Here is a 19,965-nt window from a genome sequence, read left to right as displayed (position 1 = left end):
AGTATATTAGCAATTAAATGTGATGAGCACAGACTTTTCTGGAAAAGTATGCCAAAGCGGACTTATTTCACAGCGAAGGAGAAGACTACCTCTTGTTGAGCTGCACCTCTTCCACACACACAAACACACAGCCACTTACTTCTGCCCCCTCCCTATCTCCCCTCCTGTGAGGACCAGCTTACGAGAGGACCTTTGCATATGTTAATCAAAATCAGCCAAGTATGTAATGTACAGTAAGTTGATTTTACTTTGTAAAATGTCTATTATTGTAGCAATACGGTTGTCAAAGTTAAGGATTGTTGTGATTTCTGATTGTCGGTGAGGGCACCAAAGGGACTTCTGTGTATGTGCTGGTTTTTGCAGAGCAGCTCATACGGATAATTCAGCTTGTTGTTGTTGTTTTAACTGGTAATAAAGAGACAGATTATTCATCAATTCTGTGTTATGTTTGTGTGATATACAGTTCTGTATAGCACTTTATATTGTGTTCAAAGTGAACAGACCTTAACTAGAATAGTGACTTTTGTCAAGGCTGGAACCCGTTTATCATATTTACATTGTTTCTTATGGATGAATGTGCTTCACTCTACACATTTTTTATTTATGAACCGTGTTAAAGAACCGATTAAGTATGTAAATTGAGATTCCACTGTACCTGCTCAGTTTTATCAACTTTACAATAAGAACACCCTTATGAATGATTGATAAATAGCTTATAAATGATTTTCAACTAGTTGTTAATACTTTAAGACATAAAAAATTGCTAAAAGATGTATACAATTTAAATGTGGGATTACCTAAAAATGAGACCCAACCTAATGTTTAAGTAATTGTTTATTAATGATTTATAGAGTATCTGTAACATCATTATTACTACTCATAAACACCATTTTACAACAAGGATACCCTTGTTGTAAAATTGTGTACTTTGGCTTAACTTGTTTTCTTCATATCCTTTTCAATATAAAGGATGATGGTTAAACTTCAACAAACCTGGTCTTGAGAGCGAGCACGGCCACAGAGTCTGCCACGATGTACAGTGACCTCACAGCGGCAAAATACAAGCAAGCCGCTATGTCACCGTGTATGCCACTGTCTTTGGATTCTGCTGTGAACAGACAGCATTGCTCCTGGACGGCCCAGATCTGAAATGCACGTTAAGCAAAAGGGAGAATATAAACTAAAGGAGCCTGGTGATAGAAAAAACATATTACACCTTCTTTCTGTTGATCTTTTGTGTTTAAACATTAAACTAAATCATCATTCGAACTTGAAAAACTGAATAATATATTTTTTTACACTGTTAATTTTGTTATTTCGTACATAAAGTATTAACAGTTTGCTTTCCATATATTTATATTACTCTATACATGCACCTAATCCCTTCATGTCATGCCTCCTTCGGGGGACGCCCGCCGTACTCAAGCCCCACATCTAAAATACATTTAATCTCTGCCACCACAAATACAGCAGATGTGCATGTGAATGTACATGTACTACGGTTGTCCTGATACCAACATTTTGGTACTGGTACTACCGGTACCAAAATGTATCACAGCAGGCACAAGACATTGATACAACGTTGATTATACATACCCGTATTTTCCGCACCATAAGCCGCCCCGTGTTGTAAGCCGCACCTTCAATGAATGGCATATTTCAAAACTTTGTTTACCTATTAGCCGCCCCGTGTTATTAGCCGCACCTACGCTACACTAAAGGGAATGTCAAAAAAACAGTCAGATAGGTCAGTCAAACTTTAATAATATATTACAAACCAGCGTTCTAACAACTCTGTTCACTCCCAAAATGTAATTTGCAAATGTGCAATCACAAAAATAGTAACACTCAAAATAGTGCAGAGCAATAGCAACATCAATAACTCAACGTTGCTCGAATGTTAATGTCACACAACACACAAAATAAACATTTAAAGCTCACTTTCTGAAGTTATTACTCATCCACAAATCCCTCGAATTCTTCTTCTTTGGTGTGCTTCACTTGTTTTTTGACACCATCTGTGCGTGAAAAAAGTCACCCGGTCTCTTCGCTCATCTTTTCTTCATCCATCCATCCCTTCGAGTTAGCTTTTATGATGACGCCGGCTGGAAAGTTCTCTTTTGGCAAGGTCTTCCTTTTGAATATCACCATGGGTGGAAGTTTCTGGCCGTTAGCATGGCAAGCTAGAACCACAGTGAAGGACGACTTCTCATTCCCTGTGGTGCGAATATTCACCGTACGTGTTCCCGTTGTATCCACAGTGCGGTTCACATGAATATCAAAAGTCAGTGGAACCTTGTACGCGTGTCTCTTAGTAGGAGACATTTTGTGGTCTTTACAGAAACACACAAATGAAATAAAGGTAATATCCGCGCGCTTCTTCTTCTACGGGGGCGGGTGCTCACCTTGGCGGTTGCTTACAGTAGAAGAAGAAGCGCTTCCTCTTCTATGGGGGCGGTTGCTTACCGTAGAAGAAGAAGCGCTTCCTCTTCTACGGGGAAAAAAGATGGGGGCTGTTTACCGTAGTTGCGAGACCTAAACTTTATGAAAATAAATATTAATATTAATCTATATATAAGGCGCACCGGGTTATTAGCCGCACTGTCAGCTTTTGAGAAAAATTGTGGTTTTTAGGTGCGGCTTATGGTGCGGAAAATATGGTATGTGTCCTTTAAAACAACGTTGCAAAATAGTTGTATTTGTAAATTGAGACAACGTTGATGTCCAACATTGGATGAACATTGTTTGTTGGGAAATGACCAAATTCCAATGGTCAAATCACAACCTGACATTGAATAAACGTTGTCTTAAAGCATGTTATTTCAACATTATGTTTGAGTGGCTCAACGTCAGGACATAATTTGACAAGTTCTTAAAGGCCTACTGAAACCCACTACTACCGACCACGTAGTCTGATAGTTTATATATCAATGATGAAATCTTAACATTGCAACACATGCCAATACGGCCGGGTTAACTTATAAAGTGCAATTTTAAATTTCCCGCGAAACTTCCGCTTGAAAACGTCGCGGTATGATGACGTATGCACGTGACGTCACGAGGTCAAGGGAAGTGTTTGGACCCATACAAATACCTCTGTTTTCTTCAACAAAATTCCACAGTATTCTGGACATCTGTGTTGGTGAATCTTTTGCAATTTGTTTAATGGACAATGGAGACTGCAAATAAGAAAGTTGTAGGTGCGTTCGGTGTATTAGCGGCTGGCTGTAGCAACACCAACACCAGGAGGTTGTGTTGTTTTTTGAGCAGGATAGCAGACGCACTACGGTGAGTACAGCTTTGGCTTCCAAACATTTGATCGCTTGCCCGTACGTGCGTGTCGATATGTGCATGTCACGTACGTAACTTTGGGGAAATATATGTTTCTTGCCGACTCTGATGGCGGCCGGGGTGTTGTCAAAAGCGTACAACGCCCGCCGCCGCATCTAAGTTAGCTTCTATTTTTTTAGCTTCGCCAAGCTGAAAATTATTAACCATGTATTTACATGTTCATGGCATACTTGCCAACCTTGAGACCTCCAATACCGGGAGGGGGGGGCTTGGTCGGGGGTGGGGTGGGGGGGGGGGGGGCGTGGTTGGGGCGGGGGCGTGGTTAGGGGCGTGGTTAAGAGGAGAGTATATTTACAGCTAGAATTCACCAACTCAAGTATTTCATATATATACTGTATATATATATATATATATATATATATATATATATATATATATATATATATATATATATATATACTTGACTTTCAGTGAATTCGAGCTATATATATATATATATATATATATATATATATATATATATATATATATATATATATATATATATGTGACGGTCCACAACTGTATGTGGCAAAATTCAGCTCCACACTGCTGTCGCTTCAACATATCACTGGCACCAGGTGGATTATGAATTTCTTTTATTACAGTGTCCTGCAAAACAGTGCAAATTGTGAGACTGTGAGTCCACTTGGGTCACGGGATTATCAATTGGAAGGCGTCACAGTTCTGAGCACTTCCCGCAGGTAAAGTACATACCACTTCTCGCCAGCAACAGGCGCTGTTGCAACACTTCATTCATAATTTAATCAAGCATAATGAACGTCTGTTTCTACACCGTTACATATATATATATATATATATATATATATATATATATATATATATATATATATATATATATATATATATATATATATATATATATATATATATATATATTGATTTTATTATATAAATAAAAGAAATACTTGAATTTTAGTGTTCATTTATTTACACCTATACACACACACACACACACACACAACACTCATCTACTCATTGTTGTACTTGAAAGTACAATGCTTTGTTAAGGGTTGAATTGCTGAATGCTGAACACCCTCTCTGATGATGCATTGCTGTGTGGCACGCACAAAAGTGCTTTCATCAAATGCACGAGAGTGTGGAATCTTCCATCTCTCTCTAGCATGGCCCAAAACCAGTCAATCCTTGCTTCCTGGGGAAGATCTTCCCTGGCAAGCAATTGGTACTCCAGTACTTGTACCCGGAGGCTGGTCAGGTCCAATCGCAGCTGCGGCAGACTTTTTTTTGGGGGGGCGTGGCCTCCAGCTCCGGCTGAATACCGGGAGTTTGTCGGGAGAAAATATCTGTCGGGAGGTTGTCGGGAGAGGCGCTGAATATCGGGATTCTCCTGCTAAAAACGGGAGGGTTGGCAAGTATGGTTCATGGTTTAATAGTATTGTTGATCTTCTGTCTATCCTTCCAGTCAGGTTTTTTTTAAAATTTAGTTTCTATCTGCATTTGAGACTGATGCTATCACGTTAGCCCCGTAGCTAAGTTAGCTTCTATTTTTTTAGCTTCGCCAAGCTGAAAAATATTAACCGTGTATTTACATGTTCATGGTTTAATAGTATTGTTGATCTTCTGTCTATCCTTCCAGTCAGGGATTTATTTATTTTGTTTCTATCTGCATTTGAGCCAGATGCTATCACGTTAACTCTGTAGCTAAGTTAGCTTCTATTTTTTTAGCTTCGCCAAGCTGAAAATTATTAACCGTGTATTTACATGTTCAGTCACTGTGAATGTCCATTTCGCGTTCTCGACTCTCATTTTCAAGAGGATATAGTATCTGAGGTGGTTTAAAATACAAATCCGTGATCCACAATAGAAAAAGGAGAGAGTGTGGAATCCAATGAGCCAGCTTGTACCTAAGTTACGGTCAGAGCGAAAAAAGATACACCCCGCACTACACTGTAGTCCTTCACCCTAAAGTTCTTCATCCACGAATCTTTCATCTTTTCGCTCAAATTAATGGGGTATTCGTCGCTTTCTCGGTCCAAATGTCTCACGCTCCATTGTAAACAAAGCGGAATTGTGAGGAATCCTTTGACTTGTGACGTCACGCTACTTCCGGTAGGGGCAAGGGTTGTTTTTATCAGATACCAAAAGTTGCTATCTTTATCGTCGTTGTTCTATACTAAATCCTTTAAGCAAAAATATGGCAATATCGCGAAATGATCAAGTATGACACATAGAATGGATCTGCTATTCCCGTTTAAATAAAAAAAACTCATTTCAGTAGGCCTTTAAAGCTGTTTTAAAGGCCTACTGAAACCCACTACTACCAACCACGCAGTCTGATAGTTTATATATCAATGATGAAATCTTAACATTGCAACACATGCCAATACGGCCGGGTTAACTTATAAAGTGACATTTTAAAATTCCCGCCACACTTCCGGTTGAAAAACTCCTTTGGATATGATTTATGCGCGTGACGTCACAAAAGCAACGGAAGTGGTTGGACCCCATCGGACCCGATAGAAAAGCCTCTTGTTTTCTTCGACAAAATTCCACAGTATTCTGGACATCTGTGTTGGTGAATCTTTTGCAATTTGTTTAATGAACAATGGAGGCTGCAAAGAAGAACGTTGTAGGTGGGATCGATCGGTGTCTTAGCGGCTAAGTACAATACTTACTGCAACACAACAAGGACTACTTACTACGCCTAGCCGATGCTTGCCGCCAAACCCACGGATGAAGTCCTTCGTCGCGCCGTCGATCGCTGGAATGCAGGTGAGCACGGCTGTTGATGGGAAGATGAGGGCTGGCTGGCGTAGGTGGAGCGCTAATGTTTTATCATAGTTCTGTGAGGTCCGGTTGCTAAGTTGCTAAATTAGCCTTAGCGTCGTTAGCAACAGCATTTTTAAGCCTTACCAGGCTGAGAATTTTTAACCGTGTAGTTACATGTACATGGTTTAATAGTATTGTTGGTCTTCTGTCTATCCTTCCAGTCAGAGGTTTATTTATTTTGTTTCTATCTTCATTTGAGAACGATGCTATCACGTTAGCTCAGTAGCTAAGTGTGTCACCGATGTATTGTCTTGGAGATAAAAGTCACTTTAAATGTCCATTTTGCGTGCTCGACTCATTTTCAAGAGGATATAGTATCCGAGGTGGTTTAAAATACAAATCCGTGATCCACAATAGAAAAAGGAGAGAGTACATAGTTCTGTGAGGTCCGGTTGCTAAGTTTTTAAATTAGCCTTAGCGTCGTTAGCAACAGCATAGTTAAGCCTTACCAGGCTGAGAATTTTTAACCGTGTAGTTACATGTACATAGTTTAATAGTATTTTTGATCTTCTGTCTATCCATCCAGTCAGGGTTTTTTTAAATTTAGTTTCTATCTGCATTTGAGACTGCTATGCTATCACGTTGGCTACGTAGCTAGGTTAGCTTCTATTTTTTTTAGCTTCGAAAAGCTGAATATTATTAATCGTGTATTTACATGTTCATGGTTTAATAATATTGTTGATCTTCTGTCTATCCATCCAGTCAGGGTTTTTTAAAATTTAGTTTCTATCTGCATTTGAGACTGATGCTATCACGTTGGCTACGTTTCTAGGTTAGCTTCTATTTTTTTAGCTTCGCAAAGCTGAATATTATTAATCGTGTATTTACATGTTCAGTCACTGTGAATGTCCATTTCGCGTTCTCGACTCTCATTTTCAAGAGGATATAGTATCCGAGGTGGTTTAAAATACAAATCTGTGATCTACAATAGAAAAAGGAGAGAGTGTGGAATCCAATGAGCCAGCTTGTACCTAAGTTACGGTCAGAGCGAAAAAAGATACGTCCATCACTGCCTCTCAAGTCCTTCACTGTAACGTTCCTCATCTACGAATCTTTCATCCTCGCTCAAATTAATGGGGTAATCGTCACTTTCTCGGTCCGAATCTCTCTCGCTCCATTGTAAACAATGGGGAATTGTGAGGAATACTAGCTCCTGTGACGTCACGCTACTTCCGGTACAGGCAAGGCTTTTTTTATTAGCGAGCAAAAGTTGCGAACTTTATCGTCGATTTTCTCTACTAAATCCTTTCAGCAAAAATATGGCAATATCGCGAAATGATCAAGTATGGGGTATTGATACTTTTCAAAATAAATGGCACGACAAAAAGTCATTATTTGCTTCATTTTAACAGAAAATCTTATGATACATTAAACATACATTTCTTATTGCACTCGAAGAACAATTTAGAATTTTACATATTACATATAGCCTGCCTTAATCTAAAATTAGGTCAGAATAGAATAGAAAACTTTATTGACGTTGTAGTAAATGCCTCACGATTTATGGTTGCCAATTTTGATTTGTGTTTGAAGACAAATACAATAATTAGTAAATACTAAAAACAATACTATGGCTAAAACTACACAGATAAGACATGTATCAGGTAAAGCACACATTATTTTAAAATAAAACAAATACAATTGAGGGAATTTGTTACAAAATTCAGTCATTTCACTTGAATTAGTTTACGCTACGTTGGCGGTTTTGACTGCGCTAATAATTGGCAACAAGCCAACCAGCTGTATTCAAATTGGATAATGTTCCGCATCGCACCTGATGATCTCTCACGACGCACTAATGTGCCGTGGCGGCGGCACACTGTTTGGGAATGACAGTGCTAGAGATTGACAGGGTAATGTATTGTTCACGTGAACGTGAGAGAAAAGCTTCAACGTGACTCAGAAACGCATTAGTGCACCCACTTTAGCTGTGTTGTCGACGGAAACCGAGAAGATCTGACTGTGTTCCGCTGAGATGCAGAGGTAGGTGACGGGAGCACAATGACCTTTCAGGATCCCAGTGGGCTTCCTGAAAGAAAGGAAACACTTTTAAAATGTATTACCTTGACATGGAGGTTGCGTTTTTAGCACCGTTTGTTTGATAGATGGTAGCATTAGGCAGAAAATGACTTGGTTCACTTCAACACTTTGGAAACGGTGATGGTAGGGACAAGGGAAGAGTGCAACATTCCCTCTAATTTTTCATGTGTGTGAGCAAACGTAAAAACTCCCTGAGCATTCAGTGGAGCCCATGTGAGCAACATCAGACGTGCACACTGTGGCCACACCAGCAGCACACCTGTCCCAAACCTGACCGAATAACAAGTTCAATCTCCATCCATCCATTTTCTACCGCTTGTCCCTTTCGGGGTCGTGGGGGGTGCTGGAGCCTATCTCAGCTGCATTCGGGCGGAAGGCGGGGGGACAAGTCCCCACCTCCTCGCAGGGCCAACACAGATAGACAGACAACATTCTCTTATTATTATAATCAAATGACAGCAGTCATTTCCATTTCTAATATAAGTGTTTAGGCCCACTTGCAATGACAATAACAAAAAATATTGTTTTTCATGAACTGTGTACTTGTATTGCTTGTCTGGGTGGAGGTCCTGCTTTGGAAATACTGTAGTTTGTACCCCTTTCAGACATTGCATTTAGGTCCCATTAAAACATTCACATGTTGCACAATGAGATGTAAACACGGGATCATGTGTACATTCCTGCAACTTCCTGTTTGTAAAAAATATATTTTTATTAGTATTTATTTAATATACTAACAGCATTCCATGATTAATATTTATAAATTAAGATTCCTAATAAATGACACTAGAATAAGCACACATTTGATTGGTATATCATAGTGTAACGACCTGGAATGACACTTTATGTGTGGTGTTGGAGTTGTCCGACTTTTTGTGTGGCTGTAAACGCATCGCTGCCTAAGTGCCATATGTGCATGTGTTGGCGCAAGTGAGAAAGAGCGAGCGGCTGCTGTTGATATAACAAAGTTGCTTTTGGTCTGGTTTGTACTGCAGAAAATGACCAGTTTTGCTAGATATAATTTTTTTTACTAATGTTTTGGTGATGTGTTTTTTTTTTGATTGATTGAAACTTTTATTAGTAGATTGCACAGTACAGTACATATTCTGTACAATTGACCACTAAATGGTAACACCTGAACAAGTTTTTCAACTTGTTTAAGTCGGGGTCCACGTTAATCAATTCATGGTAATGAATTAATTTATGGCCGACAATATAGAGTTTTGCTCAGTAAAGTGATCGATGGAATTCATGTCCTCAAAGCGTCTCGACAGACGTTACAATATTTGAACAATGATGACGAAAACTGTTTTCTCTGTCGTGTCCGTGTGTCGAAAATTGTTATGCGCTTATTTTTTTATTTGATTTTGTGCGTGGCATATATTTGCCGTGCGCAGATGACACTTGAGCAGTGCGCAATTGCACAGGCGCGCACCTTAGAGGGAACGTTGGAAGAGTGCATTGAATTTTAGACTGGGTCTGGTGTGGCTTGTTGACACTACAAAGTTAATCTTTTTCTTTAAACTATCAGGGATTCATAGCAAAATTGAAGGACAAGACATGACAAAGCAGTACAATTTGGCGCTGAAATAAACTGAGGTAGCTTATTAGGCTACAGTGACGTAATGTCAGGCCCACCCAGAAGAATGAGGGTTCCACATGCGTATGAGTCTGTCCATTCCTCCAGTAACCAGCAGGCTGAGTTTTTCACAAAGGTCAAAGGTCTCCACGCCTTTGTGGATGGCAAACACCGTCTGGTCACATGACGCCCGGAGCTGTGGCGTCCAGCTCAGTTGGACATTTGTGGTCTTTCCTTCATAGCAGGGCTCTTGGATCTCACTCAGTTCCTGTTGGACGTTGGTTTGAGGCAGCACACAGCCTGTGGAAGCAAAAAGGCTCCTTATTATGTCATTATTAAAAAGTAAACATTTTTTTTTTTTTTTTTTATGTATTTTATATATTTTGTACGTAATCATATACAGTACAGGCCAAAAGTTTGGACACACCTTCTCATTTCAATGCGTTTTCTTTATTTTCATGACTATTTACATTGTAGATTGTCACTGAAGGCATCAAAACTATGACACCTGTGAAGTGAAAACCATTTCAAGTGACTACCTCTTGAAGCTCATCGAGAGAATGCCAAGAGTGTGCAAAACAGTAATCAGAGCAAAGGGTGGCTATTTTGAAGATATGAGGATATAAAACATGTTTTCCGTTATTTCACCATTATTTGTTAAGTACATAACACCACATGTGTTCATTCATAGTTTTGATGCTTTCAGTGACAATCTACAATGTAAATAGTCATGAAAATAAAGAACATGCATTGAATGAGAGGGTGTGCAAACTTTTGCCCTGTACTGCACATACCGTATTTTTTGGACTATAAGTCGCAGTTTTTTTCATAGTTTGGCCGGGGGTGCGACTTATACTCAGGAGCGACTTGTGTGAAATTATTAACACATTACCATAAAATATCAAATAATATTATTTAGCTCATTCACGTAAGAAACTAGACGTATGAGATTTAATCGGATTTAGCAACAAATTGTTTGGTAAACGTACAGCATGTTCTATATGTTATAGTTATTTGAATGACTCTTACCATAATATGTTACGTTAACATACCAGGCACGTTCTCAGTTGGTTATTTATGCGTCATATAACGTACACTTATTCAGCCTGTTGTTCACTATTCTTTATTTATTTTAAATTGCCTTTCAAAAGTCTATTCTTGGTGTTGGGTTTTATCAAATACATTTCCCCCAAAAATGCGACTTATACTCCAGTGCGACTTATATATGTTTTTTACCTTCTTTATTATGCATTTTCGGCTGATGCGACTTATACTCCGGAGCGACTTATACTCCGAAAAATACGGTATATAGTTTTATAAAATACAAATAAAAAATGTGTTGTTTTTGTACCTATTACAAGAGATGAGGTCTCCTCGCTTGATGAGGAGATGACAGCTTTCAAACATGGAAGATATTTGGCCTGAACAAGGTTAAGGAGGCAGAGTCAGAAGATAAATCTTGCTGTAACTTGACAATGTTCCAGTGTGGGGAAAAAAGACCACAGGTAATACCCGCGTCACCCAGTCCTGATGAACCTTCCATCGCACAAACGTTATGTTCGGTGAAAGGACTGCAGTGCCGATCGCTACGCTGGGCATCCTTCCCGTCTTTGGAGATTTATTCCATAGCCTACAGGAACACAAGCAGTGTAAAAGTGGTTCTTTTTTTTTTTCTAACGATGAAGGCGTAAAAGTGCTCGGTTGAATTCAAATCACTATTTCCTGTTGCGCCTTTTATACAAAAGAGTAACAAAAAAAATCAGTGGAAATAGTCAGCATTTTACAGGCAGTGAAAGAGCACTTACTGGTGCGATTTACAAAAGTAAAATGGAAATTTGCCTGGTCGACTTTGTCTGCCCTGTTTCATCTTGGTAGTTTTTATGTAGAATAGAAAGGAAAAACAGCAGACAGCACAGACTTGTACAAGCAATGTTAATAAGGGATCTTATAATACCTCAAAAGAAGGGAAAATTGTCTGGTCTAATTTGTCCGCCTTTTGCGCATTGGTGCCGTTTATGGAAAATTGTGTTACAGGTAAACATTTTACTTTAAGAGGCTGGAATTTGCATGGTCAAACCCATTCCCCATTCAGTGTTGACACCTTTTACACAGAATACTGACACAGAAAAAAGGGTGGGAAAATGTTGATACTACCTACTGTATGAAAGCAGACAATTGCCGGGAGGAGTTTGCCCCCTTATTGTGTTGGTGCCTTTTATACAGAATAGCGAAACTTTTACAGGCAGCATAAGAGAGGCATCTTATAATACCTCAAAAGAAGGGAAAATTGTCTGGTCTAATTTGTCCGCCTTTTGCGCATTGGTGCCGTTTATGGAAAATTGTGTTACAGGTAAAAAATGTATTTTAAGAGGCTGGAATTTGCATGGTCAAACCCATCCCCCATTCAATGTCGACGCCTTTTACACAGAATACTGACACAGAAAAAAGGGTGGGAAAATGTTGATACTACCTACTGTATGAAAGCAGACAATTGCCGGGAGGAGTTTGCCCCCTTATTGTGTTGGTGCCTCCCATCCATCCATCCATTTTCTACCGCTTATTCCCTTCGGAGTCGCGGGGGGCGCTGGAGCCTATCTCAGCTACAATCGGGCGGAAGGCGGGGTACACCCTGGACAAGTCGCCACCTCATCACAGGGCCAACACAGATAGACAGACAACATTCACACTCACATTCACACACTAGGGCCAATTTTTTAGTGTTGCCAATCAACCTATCCCCAGGTGCATGTCTTTGGAGGTGGGAGGAAGCCGGAGTACCCGGAGGGAACCCACGCAGTCACGGGGAGAACATGCAAACTCCACACAGAAAGATCCCAAGCCCGGGATTGAACCCAAGACTACTCAGGACCTTCGTATTGTGAGGCAGATGCACTAACCCCTCTGCCACCGTGCTGCCGTGTTGGTGCCTTTCATACATAATAGCGAAACTTTTACAGGCAGCATAAGAGAGGCATCTTATAATACCTCAAAAGAAGGGAAAATTGTCTGGTCTAATTTGTCCGCCTTTTGCGCATTGGTGCCGTTTATGGAAAATGGTGTTACAGGTAAAAATGTTACTTTAAGAGGCTGGAATTTGCATGGTCAAACCCATCCCCCGTTCAGTGTCGACGCCTTTTACACAGAATACTGACACAGAAAAAAGAGTGGGAAAATGTTGATACTACCTACTGTACATATACCTACTGTATGAAAGCAGACAGTTGCCGGGAGGAGTTTGCCCCCTTATTGTGTTGGTGCCTTTCATACAGAATAGTGAAACTTTTACAGGCAGCATAAAAGAGGCATCTTATAATACCTCAAAACGTGGAAAATTGCCTTGTCTATTTTGTCCAAGTCGGTGCCTTTTATAAATAATAGCGACACGGAATAAAGGCAGGAAAATGCCAGCTTTTACAGCCAACATAAAAGGAGTTACTGATAATTATAAATGATAAATGGGTTATACTTGTATAGCGCTTTTCTACCTTCAAGGTACTCAAAGCGCTTTGACAGTATTTCCACATTCACCCATTCACACACACATTCACACACTGATGGAGGGAGCTGCCATGCAAGGCGCTACCAGCACCCATCAGGAGCAAGGGTGAAGTGTCTTGCCCAAGGACACAATGGACGTGACTAGGATGGTAGAAGGTGGGGATTGAACCCCAGTAACCAGCAACCCTCCGATTGCTGGCACGGCCACTCTACCAACTTCGCCACGCCGTCCCCCAACAACACTACAACACACTACAACAACACTACACTACACTACAACAGAGGTAGAATATTGAATTCATTTCAGTGGTGGTGCCTTTTATACAAAACCTCAGGAAAATGCCGGCTTATATAGACCGCATGAAAAGTGTTACTGCTACCTACGAAGGTAAAATAAAGTTGCTGAGACTAACTCAGCCTCGTATTCCGTGTTGGTGTATTTCATACAGAAAAGCTACACAGGGAAAAGGCAGGACAATGCAGGCTTTTTCAAGCAGCGTCAAAAGGGGTGAAAATAAATTAGGTGTAAATGTTTATTGGTGCAAAAAGATGGTATTTATCAGTCGTATAGAAAGAGTATGGCCAACCCAGTTTCAGGCGATCTCCTCAATGATTGGTCAAAAGGCACTCACGTGACTATAGGGCGCCATACTTGCTACCAACTTTGAGCTATGTGTTTGTGGTGCAGCACCTCAGTGACGTGCCTCAACTGGCTGGTGACTCACCGCAAGTCTCTTCTCAGTATTTGAACGGCAAATGTGAAAATTCAGCGATTTTGAATAAAAATAATCTAAAACTGGTGAAGTTAAAGGCCTACTGAAACCCACTACTACCGACCACGCAGTCTGATAGTTTATATATCAATGATGAAATCTTAACATTGCAACACATGCCAATACGGCCGGGTTAACTTATAAAGTGCAATTTTAAATTTCCCACCACACTTCCGTTTGAAAACGTCAAGGTATGATGACGTATGCGCGTGACGTCAATGGTTGATACGGAAGTATTCGGACCCATTGAATCCAATACAAAACGCTCTGTTTTCATCCCAAAATTCCACAGTATTCTGGACATCTGTGTTGGTGAATATTTTGCAATTTGTTTAATGAACAATGGAGACTGCAAAGAAGAAAGCTGTAGCTGCGATCGGTGCATTAGCGACTGGCTGTAGCAACACAACCAGGAGGACTTTGAGTTGGATAGCAGACGCGCTACCGTGAGTACAGCTTTAGCTTCCAAACATTTGATCGCTTGCCCGTACGTGCGTGTCGCTATGTGCATGTCACGTACGTAACTTTGGGGAAATATATGTTTCTTGCCGACTCTGATGGCGGCCGGGGTGTCGTCGAAAGCTACAACGCCCGCCGCCGTCCCGTAGCTAAGTTAGCTTCAATGGCGTCGTTAGCAACAGCATTGTTAAGCTTCGCCAAGCTGGAAATTATTAACCGTGTATTTACATGTCCATGGTTTAATAGTATTGTTGATCTTCTGTCTATCCTTCCAGTCAGGGGCTTATTTATTTTGTTTCTATCTGCATTTGAGCCCGATGCTATCACGTTAGTTCAGTAGCTAAAGAGCTTCGCCGATGTATTGTCGTGGGGATAAAAGTCACTGTGAATGTCCATTTCGCGTTCTCGACTCTCATTTTCAAGAGGATATAGTATCCGAGGTGGTTTAAAATACAAATCCGTGATCCACAATAGAAAAAGGAGAAAGTGTGGAATCCAATGAACCCTTGTACCTAAGTTACGGTCAGAGCGAAAAAAGATACGTCCTGCACTGCACTATAGTCCTTCACTCTCACTTTCCTCATCCACAAATCTTTCATCCTCGCTCAAATTAATCAATCAATCGATCAATCAATGTTTATTTATATAGCCCTAAATCACAAGTGTCTCAAAGGGTTGTACAAGCCACAACGACATCCTCGGTACAGAGCCCACATACGGGCAAGGAAAACTCACGTCGCTTTCTCGGTCCGAATCTCTCTCGCTGCATTGTAAACAATGGGAAAATGTGAGGAGTCCTTCCTCCTGTGACATCACGCTACTTCCGGTATAGGCAAGGCTTTTTTTTTATCAGCGACCAAAAGTTGCGACCTGTATCGTCGTTGTTCTCTACTAAATACTTTCAGCAAAAATATGGCAATATCCCAAAATGATCAAGTATGACACAGAATGGATCTGCTATCCCCGTTTAAATAAATACAAATTCATTTCAGTAGGCCTTTAAATGGAAAATAACTTTATAGTATAATCACTGGATACATATAACAATTTTTTTTTTTTTTTTCTTTTTACATTTTTTTTCTTTCCATGATGGCACGTGAGGCCCCGTCTCACCTGCCTCCCTTGACTGCACGTCACTGTTTAAAACTATATTTAGACATGTTGGTTTATTTTGTCAGGAAAATTAACAATTGTATGCTTCTAGGCACAGCTGCACACGTCCATGGTAGCAAACATGGCGCCTGTTGTTTAGTTGGCCATACTCAATTTTTACACGGTTAGGGTATTTATTTAGACAGGTACCTTAGGGTATCTTCAACATCAAATATTGAAATAATATTGATGCATCCCTACAAAAATGGACATAAATGTTAGAGCAAATTATAATCAAGTCCTAATCAACAGATGAATGATGAGATGTGGTTCCAGTAAGACTCACCTCCATGTCTCCAAAGAGAAAGCAGCACTGGTCAGGGCCTGTGCAGCTGTGAGTAAACATAAAAACCACTCAGTTGTTTGAAGCTCTCTTTGTGTTGTTTTATGGTGTTGTGTTGAGTTTCGCACCTGCAGTCCATCTTCAGTGGGACTGTGTCCAGGGCATTGATTTGGCAGTAAGGCTCCAGCGTGGAAAGTTCGTAAAGTTGTATTTCTCTGTTGCTGCGATGTAACAAAACAGAGAGGCCATGAAAATGAAAAAGTACACAGAAAAAGAAGATGAAACGTGTGTGCTCAGTCTCTGATGTTATCATCTAATGAGGTACTATTATTTCACACCATGTTACCCGGTGGCGATGATCAGCTTGTTGTATTCAGCCAATAGGCAGAAGTCACTTGCCCACTTCCTGTTTCCTTCACTCTGCGTCAAACGAAAATAAAAAAAAAATTAAAATTACTCTAAACCCTTTGGTTACACAAGTTCAAACGTACAAACATGCGTTTGGTCCTCAGAGGCTGAAGTTGAGGGCTCCAGCAGGAAACAGCTCCATCTTCTCGCACCGTCATGACAACGCCGTCGCGGCTGTGGTGGATATTGACCACGGGGCTGTCGGCGCGGCGTCTGGCCGTGATGGTGGCCGGCAGAGCGAAGGCGACCCGTTTGCTGCATCTTACTCGCTCCTCCTTCTCCGTGTACTCCTGCAGCATGTGTGCAGCGAAGTTGCTCTGTGTTGGGAGTCGTTTAAGTGAGACATTGTCTTATTGAGGATGTTCGTTCCACTAAAATGTCTTTACAGAAAATAGAGCAGCCACAACATTAGGAACACCGAATTCATTCCAATACAAGAGCTCAATCAAATATGGTGTCTTTACAAATATTTGAGCTCACTTTTGATAATAAACAACTCTTATTTTTTTCTTGATAGAGTGATTGGAGCACATACTTTTTGGTCACAAAAAATATTCATGAAGTTTGGTTCTTTTATGAATTTATTATGGGTCTACTGAAAATGAGACCAAATCTGCTGGGTCCAAAGTATACATACAGCAATGTTAATATTTGGTTACATGTCCCTTGGCAAGTTTTACTGCAATAAGGCACTTTTGGTAGCCATCCACAAGCTTCTGGTGAACTTCTAGTTGAATTTTTGACCACTCCTCTTGACAAAATTGGTTGTTGGTTTTCAGACATGGACTTGTTTCTTCAGCATTGTCCACACGTTTAAGTCAGGACTTTGGGAAGGCCATACTAAAACCTTAATTCTAGCCTGATTTAGCCATTCCTTTACCACTTTTGACATGTGTTTGGGGTCATTGTCCTGTTGGAACACCCAACTGCGCCCAAGACCCAACCTCCGGGCTGATGATTTTAGGTTGTCCTGAAGAATTTTGAGGTAATCCTCCTTTTTTTGACATCACATGGACAAAGATAAGACCTCCTGGAGGAAAGTTCTGTGGTCAGATGAAACAAAAATTTAGCTGTTTGGCCAACAATACCCAGCAATATGTTTGGAGGAGAAAAGGTGAGGCCTTTAATCCCAGGAACACCATTCCTACCGTCAAGCATGGTGGTGGTACTATTATGCTCTGGGCCTGTTTTGCTGCCAATGGAACTGGTGTCTTAAATGGGACAATGAAAAAGTAGGTTTACCTCCAAATTCTTCAGGACAACCTAAAATCATCAGCCCGGAAGTTGGGTCTTGGGCGCAGTTGTGTGTTCCAACAGGACAATGACCCCAAACACACATCAAAAGTGGTAAAGGAATGGCTAAATCATACTAAAATTAAGGTTTTAGAATAACCTGATTCATAAAAGAACCAAACTTCATGAATGTTTTTTGTGACCAACAAGTATGTGCTCCAATCACTCTATCACAAAAAAATAAGAGTTGTAGAAAGTATTGGAAACTCAAGACAGCCATGACATTATGTTCTTTACCAGTGTATGTAAAGTTATTTGATCGTGACTGTATATATACATACATACATACACCCAAACCTCCACAACCACTAGTGGGACAAGCGTTAGGAAATGGATGGATGTTTTTTGTGTGGAAAACTATTCTCTATAAAAAGAAAGTATCTTGTGCATGTGAACATTTTTGGGTTACTGCAATGAAGGATGTGAATTTGCATGTTTTTTATGGAGAAAAAAAAGTTTTGATCTTCACACAATACTGTGTTCAACAGACCTTTTGGAACTGATTAACAAAGGATTGCATTGTAATGGTCGGTATTGTGAAATATTACTATAGTCAACTAATATGCTCAATGGAGAATAACGCCTAGTGCCGGTCCCACGCTGGGAACAAAATTGAGGGTTGTGTCAAGAAGACTTAGACTTAGACTTAGACAAACTTTAATGATCCACAAGGGGAATTGTTCAACACAGTAGCTCAGTTACAATGATGGAAAGTGTAAGGATGGAAAGGACAATGCAGGTATTAATAGACTAATATAGCGATAAAAAAATCTAACATATATACGAATATATACATAATATGTGTACAGAATAATATACATACAGATATATTATATTATGTCTATAACATATATACAATATATACCAATAACCATGTACAATATTACAGTATATACAGTATATGTGACAGCAGCAGCATAAAATAGAGAGTAGATCCAGCAGGAAATAGAAAATAGACATTATAAACATTATAAACAAAGAGAAGTAGCTAACATGTCAGGTGTCAGGTAATAGGCAGATGTCATCTATTGCTGTATGGCGAGTGATTGTACAGCAGAAGGGCATTTGTAATAAAAAAAACTGAGCCAAATCACCCAAGCAATTGACTTGCTATGTATGGTGTGGAAAAAGCTGAAAGTCAGAAAAAAAATACAGCTTTTGAAAAAAGATAGGAAACCGTTTGAGGGGGTCATATTATGATTTTTTTTTTCTCCACATTTGACACACTTTGGTCCAATTATTGCATAGATAATATTTTACAGAGAATCTTCAAGCCGCTTTCTGACCGTTTCTTCAGGACGTGCCTCCACTGCGTCTTCTCCCTGTCAGCCATGTTGTAGTTTTTAGCGCTGCCATATGGAGTCTACTAAAAGATATACAGTAAGTTCGAACTATACGCTGCATTGTATTAGAAATGGCAACAGCGGAGGATGCATGTGCATGTACAAGCCAGTCTGCCCCACAACAAGAGGATAGAGAGAAAGAAGGAATTTAGTGATTAAATGGCGGACTCGCGCATAGCTCCTTGGGTAAAACTTTACCATGGAGATACCCGCTGACGTCACCAATTGGGAAAAAAACGTCACAAATTGGGGCAAATTCCAAACAGCTCGTTTGGAGGAAGTATGACGGAAGGTAAGATTGATTTATAAATATCTCTGCCATGCTTTCATGATTTGATTTCAAATTGTCAACACTTGTATCCCCCAAAACAGGTACCAAGAGGTAAGAAACGTTGTTTTTGCATAAAAGGTTCACTTTAGAACAGTAGTTCCTCAGTTGATACATTTATATTTCTGGTGTTTTATATACAGTACATACCACTAGCTGGGTGCTTGTGTTCCAATATTGGTACCAGTGCCATAGATTGAGAATTGGTAATTCAAACAAAGACTATCGGCACTGCTCACTGCTCCCCACATATCCCAGGGGGTGGGACAAGGGGATGGGTCAAATGCAGAGAGTAATTTCACCACACTTAGTGTGTGTGTGACTATCAGTGGTACTTTAACTTCAACATTATACTCCAAAAAACCCACTGACAAATTGGAATAACTGCTTACCCATGAGATCGTTCCCTTTCCTAAGAAATCAATCTTCTTGAATAACCCTTGAACCAACACGGCATCCTGTGAGATTCAACGAAAAACAAAAAGAAAAATCATGAAGTGATCTCATTGAAGGTGAAATTACATGAAAGAGAATCTCACCGTGGCTGGCAAACATTTCTTTACGATGCCCACAAAACTCTTTGCATCAATTGCCTCAAAGCCGTCTTTTTCCAAATCCTTTTTGATAGTAAAAAACAAAATCAAATCTACTTTGAAAGAAATTAATAA

The 19,965-nt window shown here is 40.0% G+C and overlaps 1 protein-coding gene across 1 annotated transcript in view; it reads right to left on the bottom strand.

Moving 5' to 3' along the window:
* wdr95 (WD40 repeat domain 95) overlaps positions 1–19,965 on the bottom strand; it is a 53,591-nt gene that overhangs the window by 23,717 nt on the left and 9,909 nt on the right. The window contains exons 4-15 of the mRNA XM_062061867.1: positions 19,837–19,914; positions 19,690–19,755; positions 16,417–16,650; positions 16,272–16,345; positions 16,054–16,146; positions 15,929–15,974; positions 15,793–15,839; positions 11,273–11,390; positions 11,112–11,181; positions 9,820–10,060; positions 8,065–8,170; positions 994–1,145 (exon numbers count right to left, since the gene is read on the bottom strand). Coding sequence (XP_061917851.1) covers positions 994–1,145; positions 8,065–8,170; positions 9,820–10,060; positions 11,112–11,181; positions 11,273–11,390; positions 15,793–15,839; positions 15,929–15,974; positions 16,054–16,146; positions 16,272–16,345; positions 16,417–16,650; positions 19,690–19,755; positions 19,837–19,914 — 1,325 coding nt within the window. The remainder of the gene's footprint in view (positions 1–993; positions 1,146–8,064; positions 8,171–9,819; positions 10,061–11,111; positions 11,182–11,272; positions 11,391–15,792; positions 15,840–15,928; positions 15,975–16,053; positions 16,147–16,271; positions 16,346–16,416; positions 16,651–19,689; positions 19,756–19,836; positions 19,915–19,965) is intronic.

This window comes from Entelurus aequoreus, linkage group LG10 (assembly GCF_033978785.1).
Source record: "Entelurus aequoreus isolate RoL-2023_Sb linkage group LG10, RoL_Eaeq_v1.1, whole genome shotgun sequence".
In the NCBI taxonomy this organism is placed as follows: Eukaryota; Metazoa; Chordata; class Actinopteri; order Syngnathiformes; family Syngnathidae; genus Entelurus; species Entelurus aequoreus.
This window is presented reverse-complemented; position numbering and strand designations above follow the sequence as displayed.